Source organism: Thamnophis sirtalis, unplaced genomic scaffold (genome assembly GCF_051295495.1).
Source record: "Thamnophis sirtalis isolate CommonGarterSnake01/CBP01778 unplaced genomic scaffold, rThaSir2_p1.2 scaffold_2, whole genome shotgun sequence".
Taxonomy (NCBI): Eukaryota; Metazoa; Chordata; class Lepidosauria; order Squamata; family Natricidae; genus Thamnophis; species Thamnophis sirtalis.
Genome location: NW_028261382.1, coordinates 41,646,898 through 41,668,856, shown reverse-complemented (window position 1 = coordinate 41,668,856; position 21,959 = coordinate 41,646,898). Strand labels below are relative to the sequence as shown.

The 21,959-nt window shown below is 45.3% G+C and overlaps 1 protein-coding gene across 2 annotated transcripts; it reads right to left on the bottom strand.

Moving 5' to 3' along the window:
- Window positions 1–1,874: 1,874 nt before the first annotated feature.
- Window positions 1,875–21,554, bottom strand: LOC106549862 (ephrin-A4-like). 2 transcript variants are annotated; one of them, XM_087705118.1, is made up of 6 exons: window positions 21,374–21,554; window positions 10,807–11,105; window positions 7,363–7,434; window positions 6,703–6,762; window positions 6,041–6,423; window positions 1,875–2,447 (listed from the first exon to the last, which is right to left on the bottom strand). In XM_087705118.1, the coding sequence occupies exons 1-5, from the start codon at window positions 21,493–21,495 to the stop codon at window positions 6,332–6,334; spliced, it is 645 nt and encodes a 214-aa protein (XP_087561244.1). In that variant the 5' UTR covers window positions 21,496–21,554; the 3' UTR covers window positions 1,875–2,447; window positions 6,041–6,331. The 2 variants fall into 2 exon arrangements, with proteins under 2 accessions (XP_087561244.1, XP_087561245.1); XM_087705119.1 differs by lacking the exon at window positions 21,374–21,554 and adding an exon at window positions 13,436–13,501.
- Between the last annotated feature and the right edge of the window lie 405 nt (window positions 21,555–21,959).

Sequence of the window (21,959 nt, the reverse complement as noted above, 5' to 3'; positions counted from 1 at the left end):
GAGTGGGGGAGGGACGGAGAGAGGGAGGGAGAGAGAGAGGGAGGGATGGAGAGAGAGGGAGAGGGACGGAGAGACAGAGAGTGAGGGAGGGAGATAGAGACAGGGACAGAGAGAGGGAGGGAGAGAGAGAGAGACAGACAGAGACAGGGAGAGAGAGGGAGGAAGAGAGAGAGAGAGAAAGGGAGGGAGGGAGACAGAGACAGGGACAGAGAGAGGGAGGGAGGGAGACAGAGAGAGAGACGGACGGAGAGAGAGAGAGACAGACAGACAGACAGAGACAGAGAGAGGGGGAGAGAGGGAGAGAGAGAGAGAGAGGAAGGGAGGGAGACAGAGACAGGCACAGAGAGAGGGAGGGAGGGAGACAGAGAGAGAGAGGGACGGAGAGAGAGAGACAGACAGACAGACAGACAGAGGGAGGGAGAGAGGGAGGGAGAGAGACAGAGAGAGGGACGGAGACAGAAAGAGAGACAGATAGGGAAGGATGGAGAGAGAGACAGAGAGAGAGAGGGACAGAGAGAGAGGGGGGGAGGGAGAGAGACAGAGAGGGGGGAGGGAGGGAGAGAGACAGAGAGAGGGGGAGAAAGGGGGAGGGACAGAGAGAGAGAAGGAGGGAGACAGAGAGAGAGAGGGGGAAAGACAGAGAGAGGACGAGAGGGAGGGAGGGATGGAGAGAGAGAGGGAGAGAAAGAGGGATGGAGAGACAGAGAGAGGGAGGGAGGGACAGAGAGGGGGGGAGGGAGGGATGGACGGGGGAGAGAGAGAGAGGGGAGGACAAACCGCTGTTTGTCTAAACCATCATTTGTGCAATTTCCAAGCTTGCTCCTTTTGTGAGCGGACAACACCTGTTTTGAAAAATGGAAACAGCAGTAGGGTGGGCGAGGTAGCCTCCCCCACTCCACCCCGAGTCTTAATTTTGCTATTTTTGCAAAAACACCCCAGATGGGAAAAAAGAGATTTCCACTAAAAGGGGGGGGAAATTAGCTGAAATCTCACATCTTGAGAAGCAGGGGGGAGGGGATCCCTTTGCTCTGATCGACTGGGATCTCCCCCAAGGGAAAGGGGAAAGAGATCACGGTTATCTTCAGTTAGGGAAGGAAACAAACCCCGACAGACCAGCATGGGTGTTTGGGGGCTCAACTGGGCAAGCCTGCAACTTTTTTGGGGGTGGGTGGGTGAATTTTTGGGGGCTGGAAAAGCAGAGACATTGCAATACGGGTAGTCCTCGAGTTACGACCACAATGTACATTGCTAAGGGAGACGCTTAAGTGGCCCCCGACTTTGCTTGTTGTTAAGTTACTCGCGGAGTTGTTAAGGGAATCCAACTTGGCTTGTCACTAAAGGGGATCGCATGACACACACACACAGACACACACACCAGAATGCTGCAACCGTCATAAATATGAAACCAGTTGCCAAGCGTCTGAGTTTCGATCACGTGGCCGTGGGGAATGCTGCAACGGTCGTTAAGTGTGGAAAAATGGTCATAAGTCAATATTTTCCTGCTACAGCTATCATCAACAATACTCTCTTGAAATCCCCTTCGCTTCATTCTCACCACCATCTACTCAATATTTTCCTGCTACAGCTATTATCTACAATACTCTCTTGTAATCCCCTTCACTTCATTCTCACCACCATCTACTCAACATTTTCCTGCTACAGCTATCATCAACAATAGTCTCTTCTAATCCCTTTCGCTTCATTCTCACCGCCATCTGCTCAATATTTTCCTGCTACAGCTATTATCAACAATAGTCTCTTTTAATCCCCTTCGCTTCATTCTCACCGCCACCAACTGCTCAATATTGTTCCTGTCTCCTCCCCACCCATTTTCCAAATTTTTCCTTTCAAGGAGCGAGGTAGGGAGCCGGGAGTGAGAAGGAGGACCCCCATTTCTAAAACGGATTTATTGTTTGGCTCAGTCACCGATGATCCCGGATTCAGCGGGAGGGACCACCAAATTTAAAAACACAATAATCATTAAAAAAAACATGGGAGCAGCGCACCAGCTACAGGAAGTTGCTTTCTTCATGGAAGATAAAATAATGGAGCCGTCCGTCAGGATTGTTCTCATCGAGAACAGAAAGCGCGGGGAAGCTGACACGGTCCAGAGGGTGGGGTTTTTTTTTGGGGTGGGGGGCAATGTTCACCCCAAAGAGGAAATTTTGGGGTGGGGTATACAAAGCCAACCTCCTCTATTTAAAGCAGCACGGTTTTAAGTCCTTGGGAGATTGCCAGCGGAGTAACGGGGAGAAATCTCGTCTCTTTGGCGTGAAGTCCTGGGGAGATTGTCTTTCGGCTGAAATCTGGAAGGGACTCAAATCTGAATTTTCTTGTTTGGGGTGGGGGTAAGCCAGCTTGGTGGTGGTGGTGATGGGGGTCTCCATCCGGTCCCGGAGGCAGAAAGCACAGCTTTGATATCCGGTGGTGGGAACGAGACACAATGCCTGGAGGGAAAGATCGGAGAAAGAGGGATTGTTATAAGAGCCCATGGCAGCGAGATTTCCCGATGCAGAAATGTGACCGGGGGCCGAGCAGGGGGGAGGGGGAGACGCGACGGTTATCAAAGACTTCTTCTAATTTGGTGAAAGCGCCCAAACTCGCCATCTGAAAATATACGAAGAAGGTTCAGCCGTACTTTCTGGCTTGATTTTTTTTTCCCCGCGGGGAATTTTAGCCACCCAAAACTCTCTCGGAATGCGAAGTTTGCGTCCCGTGCCCGATTATTTTGCAACGAAGAGCAAATTTCAGGCCCAACCCTGGCTACATTTCATTCCTGACCTTCCCCCTTTCGGATCTCCCCAAATTTTAATCCCCTCCCATTCGGGGGTCACGTTTGCTCATTCGCCGCCTCCCTCCGGAAAAGGACCGCATATCCGTACAACTTTCTCGCAAGTTTTGTTACATTTTTCTTAACTAACACCTTTCGGAGGTGGGGGGGAGAGGCAGGAGGCAGACAGAACCCCCACTTCCAGGGCAGTACAGTCACACCTACAGCTAGTCCTCGACTTACGACAGCTCACTTAGTTCCAAGTTACAACGGCACTGAAAAAGTGACTTTTTCACACTTATAACCCTCGCATTCCCACCCTCGCGTGTTCAAAATCCGGACGCGCTTGGGCAACTGGCTCATATTTATGACGGTTCGCAGCGTCCCGGGGTTAGGTTTCTGCGGCCTTTCTGACAAGCCAAAACAATCGGGAAGCCAGAATCACATCACAACCGTGTTTCCGAGGTGGCGCAGTGGTTAAATGCAGCACTGCAAGCTACTTCAACTGACCGCAGTTCGGCTGTTCAAATCTCACCGGCTCAGGGTTGACTCAGCCTTCCATCCTTCCGAGGTGGGTAAAATGAGGACCCCGGATTGTTGTTGGGGGCAATATGCTGACTCTCTGTAAACCGCTTAGAGAGGGCTGAAAGCCCTATGAAGCGGTATATAAGTCTAACTGCTATTGCTATTGATATTGCTAGATAGATAGATAGATAGATAGATAGATAGATAGATAGATAGATAGAGAGAGAGAGAGATAGAGATAGATGATGATAGATAGATATAGATAGATGATAAATAGATACATAGATAGAGAGATGATAGATAGATGATAGATAGATAGATGATAGATAGATAGATGATAGATAGATAGATGATAGATAGATAGATAGATAGATAGATAGATAGATAGATAGATAGATAGATAGATAGATAGATATAGGACCCAGATTGTTGTTGGGGGCAATATGCGGACTCTGTAAACCGCTTAGAGAGGGCTGAAAGCCCTATGAAGCAGTATATAAGTCTAACTGCTATTGCTATTGCTATTGCTATTGCTAGATAGATAGATAGATAGATAGATAGAGAGATAGATGATGATAGATAGATAGATATAGATAGATGATAAATAGATAAATAGATAGAGAGATGATAGATAGATGATAGATAGATAGATGATAGATAGATAGATGATAGATAGATAGATAGATGATAGATAGATAGATAGATAGATAGATATAGGACCCAGATTGTTGTTGGGGGCAATATGCTGACTCTGTAAACTGCTTAGAGAGGGCTGAAAGCCCTATGAAGCGCTATATAAGTCTAACTGCTATTGCTATTGCTAATCGTGGCTTAGAAGGGTTGTGAAACAGGGCAAAAAACCCCCCCAAACCAAATATACATTTGCCTATTTGTCTATAGACAAATAGACACTTAGCTGGGCTCGATCACAGTCGTTACGTCCAGGATATATATCCCACCCACCAATCTATTTTCTCTTTCTCCAGCCCCCCCGGTTTGCAAGAAGCAAAGTCGCAGGGGCCAAATCCACCAGAGAAATAAATTATCTGTCCAGCCACCATCATCATCATCATCATAAAAGAATTTATGTTTGCATTTAAAGAAAAACCAGGCGCGATGAACGAAGGGCAGCTGGGCGAGAAGGAGGCGAATGGATTTTCTCCGCGCGTCCTTAATATGTATAGATATTTTCGCCCCCCAAATTTCTCCCGGCTATCGTTCTCAAAAGACCGTCCTTTGCTGACAACGCCTCTCTCTCTCCCTCTCTCCCCCTTCCCTCCTTTCGTATCGACTTCTGACATTTTCATGGCTCCCTGATTTGATTTCGACAGATTAACCAATTTGTTTTGCAATTTTCTGCTTTCTTCCTTGCCATTCGGCTGGCCTTTGCCACGGGCCCCCGGCAGACGACGACGGGCATTTCGCGAATGAGCTCCATTTATTTATTTTGTCTTTGTTTTTAAACTGTTGGCTTTTATGTCGGGGCTCCGAAAGGTTACGCCGAATCGGTGGGGCAATGATAGTGTGTGCGCATTTTACAGGAGGGCGTGCTTAGTAAACCACTGGCTCAGCGATGGTTTCAGGTTACGGCGGTGCTGAAGTGGCCAATCAATAGATCGTTCTCAGGGTTGGAAGGGGCCCTGGAGGTCCTCTAGTCCAACCCCCTGCAGGAGACCATTTCAGACAAAGTGCTGTCCCAATCTCTTCTTTAAAAAGCCTCCAGTGATGGGGAAGTAAGGAAAGAAGGAAGGGTTAGAGATGGAGTGAAGGAAGGATTGGGGGAGAGGGAAGGAAGGAAGGATTAGAGATGGTGTGAAGGAAGGATTGGGGGAGAGGGAAGGAAGGAAGGAAATAGGGAAGGAAGGAAGGATTAGAGGGGGAGTGAAGGAAGGATTGGGGGAGAGGGAAGGAAGGAAGGAAGGAAGAAAAGAAATAGGGAAGGAAGGATTAGAGGGAGAGTGAAGGAAGGATTGGGGGAGAGGGAAGGAAGGAAGGAGAGAAATAGGGAAGGAAGGAAGGAAAGATTAGAGATGGTGTGAAGGAAGGATTGGGGGAGAGGGAAGGAAGGAAGGAAGGAAGGAAAGAAAGAAAGAAATAGGGAAGGAAGGCAGGATTAGAGATAGAGTGAAGGAAGGATTGGGGGAGAGGGAAGGAAGGAAGGAGAGAAATAGGGAAGGAAGGAAGGATTGGGGGAGAGGGAAGGAAGGAAGGAAGGAAGGAAGGAAGGAAGGAAGGAAGGAAGAAAAGAAATAGGGAAGGCAGGATTAGAGATGGAGTGAAGGAAGGATTGGGGGAGAGGGAAGGAAGGAAGGAGAGAAATAGGGAAGGAAGGAAGGATTGGGGGAGAGGGAAGGAAGGAAGGAAGAAAAGAAATAGGGAAGGCAGGATTAGAGATGGAGTGAAGGAAGGATTGGGGGAGAGGGAAGGAAGGAAGGATTGGGGGAGAGGGAAGGAAGGAAGGAAGGAAGGAAGGAAGGAAGAAAAGAAATAGGGAAGGCAGGATTAGAGATGGAGTGAAGGAAGGATTGGGGGAGAGGGAAGGAAGGAAGGAAGGAAGGAAGGAAGGAAGAAGGAAGGAAGGATAGCAGAATAACAGAATTGGAAGGGACCTTGGAGGTCCAACCCCCCTATCGCATGTCAGGGCTGTCCCATCTCTCGCCTCCAACTCGGGGATGGACTAAATGACCTTCAAGGATCCCCCTCTCCTTATTCCATCCCCCCTTCCCCCCCCCCACCAATACTTACACTCTCACTAGAAATCCTCAGGAGCCTGAATGGAAGCGGAGAGGATCATCCCGGATTAAAGAGGCGTTCCTTCGGGATTTGGGAACACTGTCGGCCCACCCGTCCCAAAATCAGCTGTGTGGTCAATCGAAGGAGAAATGAGGAGGGGGTCTTCGTCAAAGTCTAAAGTGCCAAGCGGTCGGTCAGCATCTCCGCAGCGGGGGGGTAACAGTGGGGTGGAGGGATCCCTCCGCCGGCGCTCCCTAATCGGCCCGAGTCTTTGGGGAGGAACGCGATCCAAATTCCCGGCAGTCAGAGCCAGAGAAAGGGCACCACCAGGAGAGCCAGGCAGGCGACGCTAAGCCGGATCGGGGCAGGGCTGTGTGCACGAATGACCTCTGCTTCTGGGGAGAGAAGAGAGAGAAAGGAAGAGGCTGAATGGAGAAATAGTAACGCGCGCACACACAAATTGAGAATTGCATTTTGGGCCGTCCCCGATTTACGACAATGACGGCCGGACGCTTACAACGGCAACGGAATGAGGGACGTTTTCCCATGCTTCCGGGCGTTGCAGCGAAATTAGTTATAAACACGATTACATATCCCTGTGTGGTTTTGTTTTCTGCATTTAAATCCCGGACGATCCCCCACTACCCCGGGCAAAAAAACCCAAAACAACTTACTCTCTGGACCTCCTCTCCCTCGGGGCTGAGATTTGGGGGCCTCCGTCACGGGGTCTGCGGCTAGGAAGGAAACAGGTACAAGGCAGTGATCGCTCGGTGGTCTCCTTTCCCTCGGTCCTCGCGCAGAAGAAATGCACATCAATCATCCCCGGAGGGACAAATTTCACGTTTCTAAGCCTAAAAAAGAATCCTCATCCACCCTGTCTGAGGGGATTAAACCACAGCTCCCATCATCCCCAGGCAGCCAGGGTGTTTAGGGAAGCTGCAGAGGTGGTCCTCGGCTTACGACGACCCCTCCAAGTTACAACGGTGCTGGGAAAAAACGACTTACGACTGGCCTTTCCACTTAGAACTCCTAAAACATCCCAGGGTTGTACGATCCCTGTTGGTGATATTCCTAGCCAGCTTCCAACAAGCCAGATCAAGCTGGACTCCCTTAACGACTGCATGGTTCACTTAACAACAGCGGCGATTTACTTAACCACCATAGCAGGAAAAAAAGTCGTAAAACCGTGTGCGACTTCCTGAACGACCGCCTCGCTTAGTGATGGGAAAACTCCAGATCTTTTCACAAAAAAAAAAAAAACCCCATCCTGGTTTGTTTTCACAAAACCAGCAATCATGGATACCCACAAACCTGGGTGGACGGGCTAAACTTACTGGTCGCGGCTTTGCAGCAGACCAAAACGCGTAGCTTCAAACACTGGCCAGGACTCTCCGGGGCAGGGATAGCTGTCGGAAGGGAAACAAACCAAGAATGGTGGTTTAGAAGATCAAACGGCCAAGTTGCACCAAGCAAAATCAATAGCAATAGCAGTTAGACTTATATACCGCTTCATAGGGCTTTCAGCCCTCTCTAAGCGGTTTACAGAGTCAGCATATTGCCCCCAACAACAATCCAGGTCCTCATTTTACCCACCTCGGAAGGATGGAAGGCTGAGTCAACCCTGAGCCGGTGAGATTTGAATTGTGAATTCTATTCCACTTTTTTATATTCTATATTTTCTATTCTATTCTGAATTGTGAATTCTACTCTACCTTTTTATATTCTATATTTTCTATTCTATTCTGAATTGTGAATTCTATTCTATTCTTTTTATATTCTACATTTTCTATTCTATTCTGAACTGTGAATTCTATTCTACCTTTTTATATTCTACATTTTCTATTCTATTCTGAATTGTGAATTCTATTCTACCTTTTTATGTTCTATATTTTCTATTCTATTCTGAATTGTGAATTCTATTCTACCTTTTTATATTCTATATTTTCTATTCTATTCTGAATTGTGAATTCCATTCTACCTTTTTATATTCTATGTTTTCTATTCTATCCTGAATTGTGAATTCTATTCTACCTTTTTATATTCTACGTTTTCTATTCTATTCTGAATTGTGAATTCTATTCTACCTTTTTATATTCTATGTTTTCTATTCTATCCTGAATTGTGAATTCTATTCTACCTTTTTATATTCTACGTTTTCTATTCTATTCTGAATTGTGAATTCTATTCTACCTTTTTATATTCTATATTTTCTATTCTATTCTGAATTGTGAATTCTATTCTACTTTTTTTATATTCTATATTTTCCATTCTATTCTGAATCGTGAATTCTATTCTACCTTTTTATATTCTACATTTTCTATTCTATTCTGAATTGTGAATTCTATTCTACCTTTTTCTATTCTATATTTTCTATTCTATTCTGAATTGTGAATTCTATTCTACTTTTTTATGTTCTACATTTTCTATTCTATTCTGAATTGTGATTCTATTCTACCTTTTGATATTCTATATTTTCTATTCTATTCTGAATTGTGAATTCTATTCTACCTTTTTATATTCTATATTTTCCATTCTATTCTGAATCGTGAATTCTATTCTACCTTTTTATATTCTACATTTTCCATTCTATCCTGAATTGTGAATTCTATTCTACCTTTTTATATTCTACATTTTCTATTCTATCCTGAATTGTGAATTCTATTCTACCTTTTTATATTCTATATTTTCTATTCTATTCTGAACTGTGAATTCTATTCTACCTTTTGATATTCTACATTTTCTATTCTATTCTGAATTGTGAATTCTATTCTACCTTTTTATATTCTACATTTCCTATTCTATTCTGAACTGTGAATTCTATTCTACCTTTTTATATTCTATATTTTCTATTCTATTCTGAATTGTGAATTCTATTCTACTTTTTTATATTCTATATTTTCTATTCTATTCTGAATCGTGAATTCTATTCTACCTTTTTATATTCTATATTTTCTATTCTATTCTGAATTGTGAATTCTATTCTACTTTTTTATATTCTATATTTTCTATTCTATTCTGAATTGTGAATTCTATTCTACCTTTTTATATTCTATATTTTCTATTCTATTCTGAATTGTGAATTCTATTCTACCTTTTTATGTTCTAAATTTTCTGTTCTATTCTGAATTGTGAATTCTATTCTACTTTTTTATATTCTATATTTTCTGTTCTATTCTGAATCGTGAATTCAGAATGTCCAATATAATATCCAGGTGTGCTCTTTCATTCGATCGATTTTAATCAACTCGACTGTAGTTGATTAAGACACACCCAATTCCAGCACAGGTTGCTTCATGGCAAAGCCCCCCCCCCCCGCCCACTTTGAATGCACCGGCGGCATTTGGAGGGCATTAAAATGCAGGTGGCGGCGAGGAACAATTTTACGTCCCCCCTCCCCATTTTGTGCGTGGCAAGGAGGCGGAGAAGCAACTGGGGTTCTCCTAACAGGCGTGTTTATTTCAATAAATCCATCCCAAAAGCCATGGCGATGGAGCCTGGGCTGACACCTGGCGTGCATCTGGTTTATTTTATTTTATTTTACATTTTTAATCGAGCGCGGCAAATCAGGGAAGAGAGGAGCCGCATTTTTGATCAGACAAGGTGCGAAGACGGAACGGGATAAATTCCAAATCGGGGCAAGTTTTTGGGGAAAATCTGGGTGGATGACCGATGAAAATGCTAAGCTAGCATCCGAGCGGGGTGCTTAAGGGCCAGATCCTGATTTCTCTACCCAACCTACCCTGTAAGGGGGGGAGGGGGTTGTTGCCGGGGCTAAAAGGGACGGCGGATTTATCCTTTGTTATCACCTGGAGTTTAGGACAGCTGTCTAGGACTCCCGAGGAAGAATAAATGTTGCATAATGGCATTAACCCTGCCAACTTTAAATCACAATTTAACTCAGTTTAATTCTCCTCTCCCTCCCTTTGGGTTGGACTAGAAGACCTCCAAGGTCCCTTCGCGCTCTGATATGCTGTTATTTTGCTCTCCTTCCTTCCTTCCTTCCTTCTTTCTTTCCTTCCTTTTCTTCCTGTTGGATTAGAAGACCTCCAAAGGCCCTTCGCGCTCTGATATGCTGTTATTTTGCTCTCCTTCCTTCCTTCCTTCCTTCTTTCCTTCCTTCCTTCCTTCCTTCCTTCCTTCCTTCCTTCCTTCCTTCCTTCCTTCCTTTTCTTCCTGTTGGATTAGAAGACCTCCAAGGTCCCTTCCAGCTCTGATATGCTGTTATTTTGCTATTCTTTTTCCTCTCCTCTCCTCCCTTCCTTGGGGTTGGACTAGAAGACCTCCAAGGTCCCTTCCAGCTCTGATATGCTGTTATTTTGCTCTCCTCCCTCCCTCCCTTCTTTCCTCTTGGATTAGAAGACCTCCAAGGTCCCTTTCAGCTCTGATATGCTGTTATTTTGTCTTCCTTCCTTCCATCCATCCATGGGGTTGGACTAGAAGACCTCCAAGGTCCCTTCCAGTTCTGATATGCTGTTATTTTGCTCTCCTCCCTCCCTCCCTTCTTTCCTCTTGGATTAGAAGACCTCCAAGGCCCCTTTCAGCTCTGATATGCTGTTATTTTGTCTTCCTTCCATCCATCCATCCATCCATCCATCCATCCATCCATCCATCCATCCATCCATCCATCCATGGGGTTGGACTAGAAGACCTTCAGGGACCCTTCCAGCTCTGATATTCTCTTCTTTTGCTATTCTTTTTCCCTCTCCCCTCCACCGCTATTCACAAGCTTATACATAAACTTACTCATGAAATAAAAGTCCAAAAACTCCTTAACTTACATATATAGTAATATTCACGGCCGCTCTGGAATTCGATGCCCAACGAAAAGGGGGTAAACCTCTGGATTTTCTCCGAGAACCGGACGGCGCCGTAGGCCGCATATGGGCGGTTACACTCCCAACGTTTGAAAGCGCCCGGCGTTTCGTAGCAGCCTTGGTATCCGTCGGCGTTGACCATGAGCAAAGTGAAGGATTCCGGCTTCCCACTGACCAGAGGCCGGTCATAATGTGGGCAGTAGATATCCAGGTAATCGTTGATGGACACCTGAATGGCATAACCTCCATCTGAATTGAAGAACCTGGAAATGGAAAGGAGAAATGGCTTTGAATGAGGTCAGTGGACTGATTAAAAATATATATATATATCCAGATTTATTTTTTAAGGAGGACAGAACAGGGACTCTTGCAGGGAAGCAACGGATAGATTCTTCTTCCTACTTAACCATATATCGAATTATCCTCTCTTGGAACCAGAGCAAGCCCTCAAACTGGGAGGCAACAGGTAAGACTCCCCAACTGTTCTACTCTCACCTGTAAACGACGGAGCAGGGACTCATGCAGGGAAGCAACTGATGAGACTTTTCTTCTTGCTGCTTAACCACAGTACCTATCAACTTATCCACTCTTGAAACTAGAGGAAGCCGTCAGAGGGGGAAGCAGCAGGCAGACTCCCCAATTTATCGACTCTCACCTCTAAAGGACAACGCATACAGGGAAGCAATGGGGAGACTCCTTTCCTACTTATGGGCTTTCCCCATCCACTTATCCCTTTGAGAGAGAGAGAGACAGAGAGACGGAGAGACAGAGAGACACAGAGAGAGAGACAGAGAAAGACACACAGAGAGAGAGAGAGAGAGAGAAAGACAGAGAGAGAGAGAAAGACAGAGACAGAGAGAGAGAGAGAGAGAGAGAGAGAGAGAGAGAAAGACAGAGACAGAGAGAAAGAGAGACAGAGAGAAAGAGAGACAGAGAGAAAGAGAGAGAGAGAAAGACAGAGAAAGAGAGAGATAGAAAAAGACAGACAGAGAAAGAGAGAGAAAGAAAGAGAGACAGAGAGAGAAAGAGACAGAGAGAGAGACAGAGAGAGAAAGAGAGAGAAAGAGAGAGAAAGAAACTTTTGAAACTAAGGAGAGACAGAGACAGAGAAAGACAGAGAAAGAGAAAGAGAGAGAGAAAGAGAGAAATAGAGAGAGAGAGAGAGAGAGAGAGAGGGAGAGAGGAAGGTCTCAAACTGGGAGGCAACAGGTAAACTCCTTCACTGATCTTCTCTCAACCACAGATCCGTCACTCAGACAGGGAAACTATGAGTAGACTCCTTTCCTCTTTATCCGCCTGATCCATCCGTCTAGCAGTTCGAAAGCACGTAAAAAATGCAAGTAGAAAAATAGGAGCCACCTTTGGTGGGAAGGGAACGGCGTTCCGTGCGCCTTCAGGAGTTGAGTCATGCCGGCCACATGACCCTGGAGACGTCTTCAGACAGCGCTGGCTCTTCGGCTTTGAAATGGAGATGAGCAGCGCCCCCTAGAGTCAGGAACCACCATATGTGCGAGGGGAAGCTTCACCTAAGCTGCTAATGTCTGCTTATTTCTTGCCCGCAATTTCCCCCTCCAGGAGAAAAAAAAATCGCAGGTGACTTTCCCAGCGCGACATTTTTGGTGTGTCCCGCGAATTGACACGCCGGCTTTGAAGAGGGATGCACAAACCAGAACTTGTGCAAAGCACGCCGTTCAGCCGCCCCATCGGGGTGGAGAGGTTGGTTGCAGGGCGTTAAAAGGAGACAGAGGCCGCCGCTAAAATAATTAGAAACGCCACTGGCCTGTTTTGATGCCGCGAAGATGAAAAGATTCTAAGCATCTTTTTCCGGTGCCGAGAAAGAATTTGGAGCCGTTTTTTAATTCGACTCTAATTAAAGGGAGTCCCCGAATGACAATAGTCCATTTAGGGACCGTTCCAAGTTACGACGGCACCCATGAAAAAGGGGGGATCATTTTTGAAGGCATCCCGACAGTCTTGTGATCCAAATTCAGCCACTCGGCCATGGTCTCGCATTTACGACGTGAGTTTGGCTCCCTTTTACAACCTATCTTTGCTGCGGTTGTTAAGCGAATCCCCGCAGTTGTTAAGTTATCCATCCGGTCGTTAAGTGAAGCTTTGCTCGTCGGGAGGTCGCAAAAGGGGATCGGCGTGACCCCCGGGGCGTAAATATGAGTCGGTCATCAGTTTTGATTACATGACTGCACGAGGGTTATTAAGTGTGAAAAAAAGGTCCCAAGTTCCTTTTTTCAGGCCCGTTGTAACTTGAAGCGGCCACTAAATGAAGCATAAGTCGAGAACCACCTGTATTGGGGGGGGGGGGGATCTACCTTTGACTGCAGTCGCTCGTGAGCCAGAGGTGTTTGGAGAGGACAAACCGAATTTCCTCTTAATATTTACATAGGGGGGAATTTTCAAGCTAGGAAAACATTTTATTAGAAGTGATTAGAAAGCTAAAAATAAAAACACCCTTCATGTATTTTATTCGCAGGGAGATAAAATTGTGTGTGTGTGTGTATTTGTGTATGTGATGCAAAATAGATTAACAGGACCCAAATTACCAGCCAGAGTTACAAGAAGTAAGTCCTCAACTTACAACATTCACTTAGCGACCCCTTCGGCGTTAGAACGAGTCATTTTTCTGCACTTACGACCCCTGCCGCATTCCCGCAATCCAAATTCAGGCGCTTGGGAAGCAACTCGTATTTACGACGGCCGTACCTCCCGACGAGCCACATCAACGGGGAAGCCTGGATTCACTTAGTGACCGTGGACTAGCTTCCCAACTGCGGCAAGAGAAAGGTCATATAAAAGTCTCACTTCACGACATAAACATTGGGAAGTCCCTGTATTTGGCCGGCTTGCCATATATATCTCTGTTTCGGGAATGGGACGTTCTCGTTTAGGAAAAACTTTTTCAAGAGAGAGAAAGAGAGAGAAAGAAAGAGAGAGAAAGAGAGAGAGAAAGACAGAGACAGTGAGAGAGACAGAGAAAGACGGAGACAGAGAAAGACAGAGACAGAGAGAGAGAGAGAGAAAGAAACTTTTGAAACTAAGGAGAGAGAGAGAGACAGAGATAGAGAAAGACAGACAGACAGAGAAAGAGAGAGACAGAGAAAGACAGAGAAAGAAACTTTTGAAACTAAGGAGAGAGAGAGAGAAACAGAGAGATAGAAAGACAGAGACAGAGAGAGAAAGAGAGAGAAAGAGGGAGAGAAAGAGAGAGAGAAAGACAGAGAGACAGAGAAAGACAGAGACAGAGAGAGAAAGAGAGAGAAAGACAGAGACAGAGAGTTTCGGTGGTCTGAAGAACTTTGGTTCTCATCCTGATAATATTTGGATTTTTTCTTTTTTAAATTCCTTAAAAAAAAACTTTTGCGGCTTGGCTGGCTGTCGCCGAGATTAACACCTTCCCCGGCTGCCGAAAAAACGGCGCCGGCGAGTTTAAACCCACCTTTCTCTCTCTCTTCCACAAAACTCGCTAACGTCTTCCCCACATTAAAACCAACCTCAATGCGTCAACCAGATTAAGCGCTGACTCAAAAGGGACGGATTTCGCAAACCGCAAAGCCGAGTTCCAAAGAAACGAGATCGCTTTCTGACGGACGCCGACGACGTGAGAATCAATCTTGCACCGGGGAGGTTCGAGAGGGCACTTTTCGGCCTCTCCTCCTTCCCAATTTTAGGAATCCCGGCCTGCCATCCACCTCCTCCCCAAAAGATCAGAGTCTTTTAACCCAGCGTTAAAAGAGACGTACAATCCGAGATAAGTTGCATTTCCAAAGCTATAGACATGTGCAATCTTGTAAGGGCAGCTTAAGCTTCGAAAAGCCACTGCAAATATAAATAAGGCAGACGCTGGATTTGATTCTCTAGGGAAAAGAACCACCGCAGGGAAGTTTGCAACGAGGCCTTTGGACTCTGGTGCTGGAGAAGACTCCTGCATTGAGTCCCTTGGACTGCAAGGCCATCCAACAGGTCAGTCCTGGAGGAGATCCACCCTGGCTGCTCTTTAGAAGGCCAGATCCTGAAGAGGAAACTCAAATTCTTTGGCCACCTGATGAAAAGGAAGAAGGACTCCCTGGAGAAGAGCCTCATGCTGGGAACGATGGAGGGCAGAAGAAGAAGAAGGGGACAGCAGAGGAGGCTGGATGGAGTCACCGAAGCAGCCGGCCTGAGCTTCAATGGACTCCAGAGGATGGGAGAGGACAGGAAGGCCTGGAGGAACGTGGTCCAAGGGGGGTCGCGATGGGTCGGACACGACTTTGCAACCAACAAGAAACCAGGCTGCAAGCAGGAGAATTAGGAAATTTGCAAGGGAGGGAAGGGAGGAATGCATTTGCTGGATAATAAAACCAGTCCAGTGGATGGGAAACATTGCAATTCTTATTTTAACCGAACGAGATAATTTCATCCCCACCTCTAAGCCAAGATTAGAATAGAATAGAATAGAATAGAATAGAACAGAGAATATAGAATAGAAAATGAAGATTAGAATAGAAACAGAGAATATAGAATAGAATAGAACAGAATGTGGATTAGAATAGAATAGAATAGAACAGAGAATATAGAATAGAAAATGTAGATTAGAATAGAACAGAGAATATAGAATAGAATAGAACAGAATGTAGATTAGAATAGAATAGAATAGAACAGAGAATATAGAATAGAAAATGAAGATTAGAATAGAACAGAGAATATAGAATAGAATAGAACAGAATGTGGATTAGAATAGAATAGAATAGAACAGAGAATATAGAATAGAAAATGAAGATTAGAATAGAACAGAGAATATAGAATAGAAAATGAAGATTAGAACAGAGAATATAGAATAGAATAGAACAGAATGTAGATTAGAATAGAATAGAACAGAGAATATAGAATAGAAATGAAGATTAGAATAGAACAGAGAATATAGAATAGAAAATGAAGATTAGAATAGAACAGAGAATATAGTATAGAATAGAACAGAATGTAGATTAGAATAGAATAGAATAGAACAGAGAATATAGAATAGAAAATGAAGATTAGAATAGAACAGAGAATATAGTATAGAATAGAACAGAATGTGGATTAGAATAGAATAGAATAGAACAGAGAATATAGAATAGAAAATGAAGATTAGAATAGAACAGAGAATATAGTATAGAATAGAACAGAATGTAGATTAGAATAGAATAGAATAGAACAGAGAACATAGAATAGAAAATTAAGATTAGAATAGAACAGAGAATATAGAATAGAATAGAACAGAATGTGGATTAGAATAGAATAGAATAGAACAGAGAATATAGAATAGAAAATGTAGATTAGAATAGAACAGAGAATATAGAATAGAACAGAGAATGTGGATTAGAATAGAATAGAATAGAACAGAGAATGTAGAATAGAATAGAACAGAATGTAGATTAGAATAAAATAGAATAGAACAGAGAATATAGAATAGAAAATGAAGATTAGAATAGAACAGAGAATATAGAATAGAACAGAGAATGTGGATTAGAATAGAATAGAATAGAACAGAGAATATAGAATAGAAAATGAAGATTAGAATAGAACAGAGAATATAGAATAGAACAGAGAATGTGGATTAGAATAGAATAGAACAGAGAATATAGAATAGAATAGAACAGAGAATGTAGATTAGATTAGAATAAAATAGAATGGAATAGAATACAGAATAGATTAGAATAGAGAGGAGAATAGAATACAGACAAGAATAGAGAATAGAATAGAATAAAGAAAGAAAACAAAATAGTCGGACACTACTTTGCAACTAACAACAACAAACACCTTAACAATAATTTTATTACAATTTTTAAATCCTTAATAATTAAATTTTTCCTAACAATAAAAAAAACCTGAACACTTTATTTAAGGCTTCGATTGCACGCTGCTAGAGCTTTCGAGCCACGAACCGATGAGCCTATTTTTTTTTTAAAAAGAGACACAACTTATTTGCACCCTGTTGCAAAATGCTCATTTCCCCCCTTTCCCCGCACCTAGAAATCTAGCTTCTCGGGGAGAAAGCCTCGGGCTCTCATCCTTTCCTCGCAAGCTCCACACACACATAGAGTGTTTCAAAAAAAGCGAAGCTTAAATCAAGGAAGCTGCAAGGAAAAGGCGGGGAGAGAGGAGGCTTTCTCCCTTGACAGGTTAGATTTCTCGGTGCGGGGAAAGGACCGACGTTGTGCAAGAGGGAGCAAATTGTTTGGGGTGTGTGTGTGTTTACCTGTCAACCCTTCCCCATAGAGGTAGCGGGAGTGGCCGGCTAGCTCTTCCCACAGTCCTTCTTGGTGTGGGTTTAACCAGGCCTCAAATTTGCTGCCAAGTTAACTTCTCCCACGCTTAGCACAGCAAAAACAAGCTGGAATGTGTTGCGTCTCTCCAAACTGCCACACAAACACACACCTCCCTCTCTCTCTACACACACACACAAACACACCTCCCTGCACCAACCACCCAGGTGGCTCCTTTCTAAAGTTTTTTTTTTTTAAAGGGGGGGATAAGAAAAATTAAATCTCTATGGAGCCCAGGATCAAATCCCACCCAGAATATGGATAATTCCCCGACTTCCAACAAGTTGGTTTAGGGACCAAAGTTACAAAAAAGTGACAATGCAACCGGTTTTTCTCTCTCTCACACACACAAACACACACACACACAAGCGATCAAAATTTCAGACCCGTGGCCACTCGGATTTACCACTGCCCCTTTTGCGACCGTCCGAAAGATTCACCGAACCCCCCCGTGGGATGAAATTTCGATGATTTGCCGAATAGCCAAAGGTCGTAGAACGGGGCAAAAGGCACGTGAGAAATGTCTCGCTTAGCGACATGAACCCTGGACTCAAAATTGTGGCCGTAAAGTGAGGACTGCTTGACGTAAAAGAGCTGGGTCGTTTGCTGCAGATGTTGGGGGTGCGTTTCAGCCTCGGGTGACCCCCCCAAAATCTTTGGTGCTTTATATATAATAGGAATCTCTCTCTCTTTCTCTCACTCTGTCTGTCTTTCTCTGTCTGTCTCTCTTTCTCTCTTTCTTTCTCTTTCTCTCTCTCTCCCTCTCTCTGTCTCTTTCTCTGCTTTCACTCTCTCTCTCTCTCTCCCTCTCTCTCTCTCTCTCTTTCTCTGCTTTCACTTTCTCTCTGCTTTCTCTCTCTTTTTATCTCTCTGCTTTCACTCTCTTTCTCTCTGCTTTCTCTCTCTGTCTCTCTCTCTTTCTCTCTGCTTTCACTCTCTCTGCTTTCTCTCGCTCTTTTTCTCTCTTTCACTGCTTTCTCTCTCTTTCTCTCTATCTCTGCTTTCACTGTCTCTCTCTCTCTCTTTCTCTCTGTCTGTCTGTCTCTCTTTCTCTCTCTATCTTTCTCTTTCTCTCTCTCTCTGCTTTCACTCTCTTTCTCTCTGCTTTCTCTCTCTCTTTTTCTCTCTCTGCTTTCATTGTTTCTCTCTCTCTGCTTTCTCTCTCTCTCTCTCTCTGCTTTCTCTCTCTCTGCTTTCTCTGTCTCTCTCTCCCCTTAGTTTCAAAAGTTTGCTGAGATTTAGGGTAGGAAAAAATGCATGTTTTCCCCCAAAACACGACTCCCTGCAATTCTCTTTACAGGTTATAAATGGCCGAGAAGGAATTGTGGAAAAAACAGGAAAAAAAACAGAGAGGGGGTGAATTTTTGTTTTGCTCCACTTTTGCTAAGTTTTAAGCATTTCTTTTTTGCCCTGCGAGTAAAACTTGGTTTGTTTAGAGAGAAAAGAACCTGGAATTGTTGGTTTTTAAATTACTTAAGCCCAAGGGAGGGGGGGATGAAGCTGGTTAATTGCAGCTTCAGGAGACAATCCTGGTTTGTTTGAAGAAATGCAACTCTTATTGGCTTCAAAGGTGTCTTGGAAAAAAAGCTTCTGTGCAGAAAAGAAGGACGCTAAATGGAAATAATCTCCAGAGAAACAAGATCCAAAGGAAGGAGGGAGACACAAGAAGAATGAAAGAAGAAGAAAAGAAGGAAAGAAGAATGAAAGAAGAAATGAAAAGCAACTTGTTAGTAAGGAGAAACTGGAGACAACCAGGGAAATAATAGCCAGAAAAACAAGATGGGGAATAGAAAAAGGTATTCAAAGGAAGGAGACACAAGAAGAAGGAAAGAAGAAGGAAAGAAGGAAAGAAGAATGACAGAAGGAAAGAAGGAAAGAAGAATGAAAGAAGGAAAGAAGGAAAGAAGAAGGAAAGAAGAAGGAAAGAAGGAAAGAAGAAGGAAAGAAGAAGGAAAGAAGGAAAGAAGGAAAGAAGGAAAGAAGAAGGAAAGAAGGAAAGAAGAAGGAAAGAAGGAAAGAAGAATGAAAGAGGGAAAGAAAGGAAAGAAGGAAAGAAGGAAAGAAGAAGGAAAGAATGAAAGAAGGAAAGAAGGAAAGAAGAAGGAAAGAAGGAAAGAAGAATGAAAGAAGAATGAAAGAAGGAAAGAAGAATGAAAGAGGGAAAGAAGGAAAGAAGAAGGAAAGAAGGAAAGAAGGAAAGAAGGAAAGAAGAAGGAAAGAAGGAAAGAAGAATGAAAGAAGAATGAAAGAAGAATGAAAGAAGGAAAGAAGAATGAAAGAGGGAAAGAAGGAAAGAAGAAGGAAAAGAAGGAAAGAAGAAGGAAAGAAAAAGCCAATTTGTTAGTAAGGAGAAATTGGAAACAACCAGGGAAATAATCACCAGAAAAAGAAGATGGAAAAAGAAACAGGTATCCAAAAGAAAGGAGGAATAAGAAGAAAAGAAGAATGGAAGGAGAAAGAAAGGAAGAAGGAAAGAACCAGCCAACTAGTTAGAAAGAAGAAATAACACAGCCATCAATGTGATGAGAGTCAGCTTCAACTATTGGGGGAGATAAACGCATATTTTGGAAAGAGAAACGAGGGAGGAGTTTTGCCAACAGCAACCTGCTTAAACTCCCCCTCCCCAAAATTATAAAGCTGGATCTCAGCCTTCCCCCCCCCCACCAAAAAAAACCCCCAGCCCTGGCTCATGGAACAAACATGGCAGAGGTGGGGGAGGTTTGCCCCCTTCTCTTCCCCCCTGGTGGAGCAGAAGCAAGGAGAGGGGGGGGAAGATAAGTTAAGCCCCTTCCCCAATAAAAAAAAGGGAAGATCAAAGGGGAAGCTGAACTTCCAAAGGGGAGGAAAGAGAAGGGGCGGGGGGGGGGGAGCCGCGGGCACCTGGGCGGCCTTCAAACAAAGAAGATGCTGAACTCGCAACATGGAGCCGGGCACAGCCGAAGCCCCCCGGCCCAGATCCCCCCCTCCTCCTCCTCCTCCGCGACCCCCACCCCGCGCGCCCCGCCCGCCGCTTTAACTCCTTCTTTCCCAAAGTTTGAGAAACTTTTTTCCTAAAGGAAAGACGCGTGGGGGGGGGGAGTTGGGGGTAGAAAGAAATGAGGGGGGGGGCAAGGTTGAGTTGGGAGGGGTTTTTGGAAAGGGGGGGGATTTTGGGGGGAGGGTTCTTGCGCTTTCTTCCTGCCCTCCGACAAAGGGCGCCCATCCTCTTGTGGGGAAGGGGTTTGGGGAGAGGAGGGGGCGTCTTAGGAAAAGAAGAGGGGGGGGGTTAGGGAAGAGGCCCCTCAGGGGTGCAAGCGCTGAAGGGAAAGGAAGAAAGGAAGGATTAGAGGGGGAGTGAAGGGAAGGAAGGAAGGAAAGAAAGGATGGATGGATTGGAGGGGGAGTGAAGGAAGGATTGGGGGAGAGAAAAGGGAAGGAAGGAAGGGTTAGAGAGGGAGGAAAGGAAGGATTGGGGGAGAAGGATGGATGGATGGATGGATTGGGGGAGAAGGAAGGAAGGATGGATTGGGGGAGAAGGAAGGAAGGATGGAGTAGAGGGGGAGTGAAGAGAAGGAAGGAAGGATAGATTAGAGGGAAAGGAAAGAAGGATTAGAGGAGGAGTGAAAGGAAGGAACGAACGAATGATGGTTTAGAGGGGGAATGAAGGAAGGATTGGGGAGAGGAAAGGAAGGAAGAAAAAGAAGGAAGGTTTGGGGGGAAAAGGAAGGGAGGAAAGAAAGGAAGGATTAGAGGGGGGAGTGAAGGGAAGGAAGGAGGAAAAGAAGGTTTGGGGGAGAGGAAAGGAAAGGAAGAAAAAGAAGGAAGGATTGGGAGGGAGAAGGAAGGGAGGAAAGTAAGGAAGGATTAGAGGGGGGAGAGAAGGGAAGGAAGGAAGGATTAGAGAGGGAAGAGAAGGGAAGGAAGGAGGAAAGGAAGGTTTGGGGGAGAGAAAAGGAAAGGAAGGAAGAAAAAGAAGGAAGGAAGGATTGGGGGAGAAGGAAGGGAGGAAAGAAAGGAAGGATTAGAGGGGGGAGAGAAGGGAAGGAAGGAAGGATTAGAGAGGGAAGAGAAGGGAAGGAAGGAGGAAAGGAAGGATTGGGGGGAGGAAAGGAAGGAGGGAAGAGAAAGAAAGAAAGAAAGAAAGAAAGAAAGAAAGAAAGAAAGGCCCATTCCAGAGCCCTGGGAGTGGAGGATGGGCGAAGGAACCCTGGCGGCGCCCCCCCCTCCCCCTCCCCCCTCCCCTTTTCCTCCCCTACCTGGGGTTGCTGGCGTTCCAGTAGACGCTGTGGCGGAGGCCTCGCACCTGCCGGGCCAGCAGGGCCCCCCAAAAGAGGAAGAGCCCCCAAGGCAGCAGCAGCAGCGCCTCCGTGGGGCGCATCGCTCCGTCGGGAGGGAAAAGGGGGGCGCAGCGTTGGCGGCGGCCGGAGGAGTCGCGGCGGGACGGGGGGGGAGGGGAAAAGAGCCCGGCCCCGCCTCCCCCCCCACCTCGCTCGCAACTTTCCCACCAATCAGGAGCCGCGCTGGAGCCCCAAAAGAAAAACAAAACTTTGAGCCAAACTTCGGAGCGAGGAGGGAGGCGGAGAAGGGCGGGGGGGGGGGGTTAACTCTTCGCGGGCCGCTGCCTCCATTCATTCGGGCAGCTAAAAGGGGCCGAGGGGGTGGGGGACCGACGCTCCCTCCGGCTTCTACTCCTCTGCCATCAATCAGGAGGGAGCGGGACCCTTGGAGGTCATATAGTCCAACCCCCTTGCACAGAAAGAGGGAATAACAGAGCTGGAAGGGATCTCGTCCATCCCCCCCCCCGCTCAAGAGAATAACAAGAGCTGGGAGGGACCCTCGGAG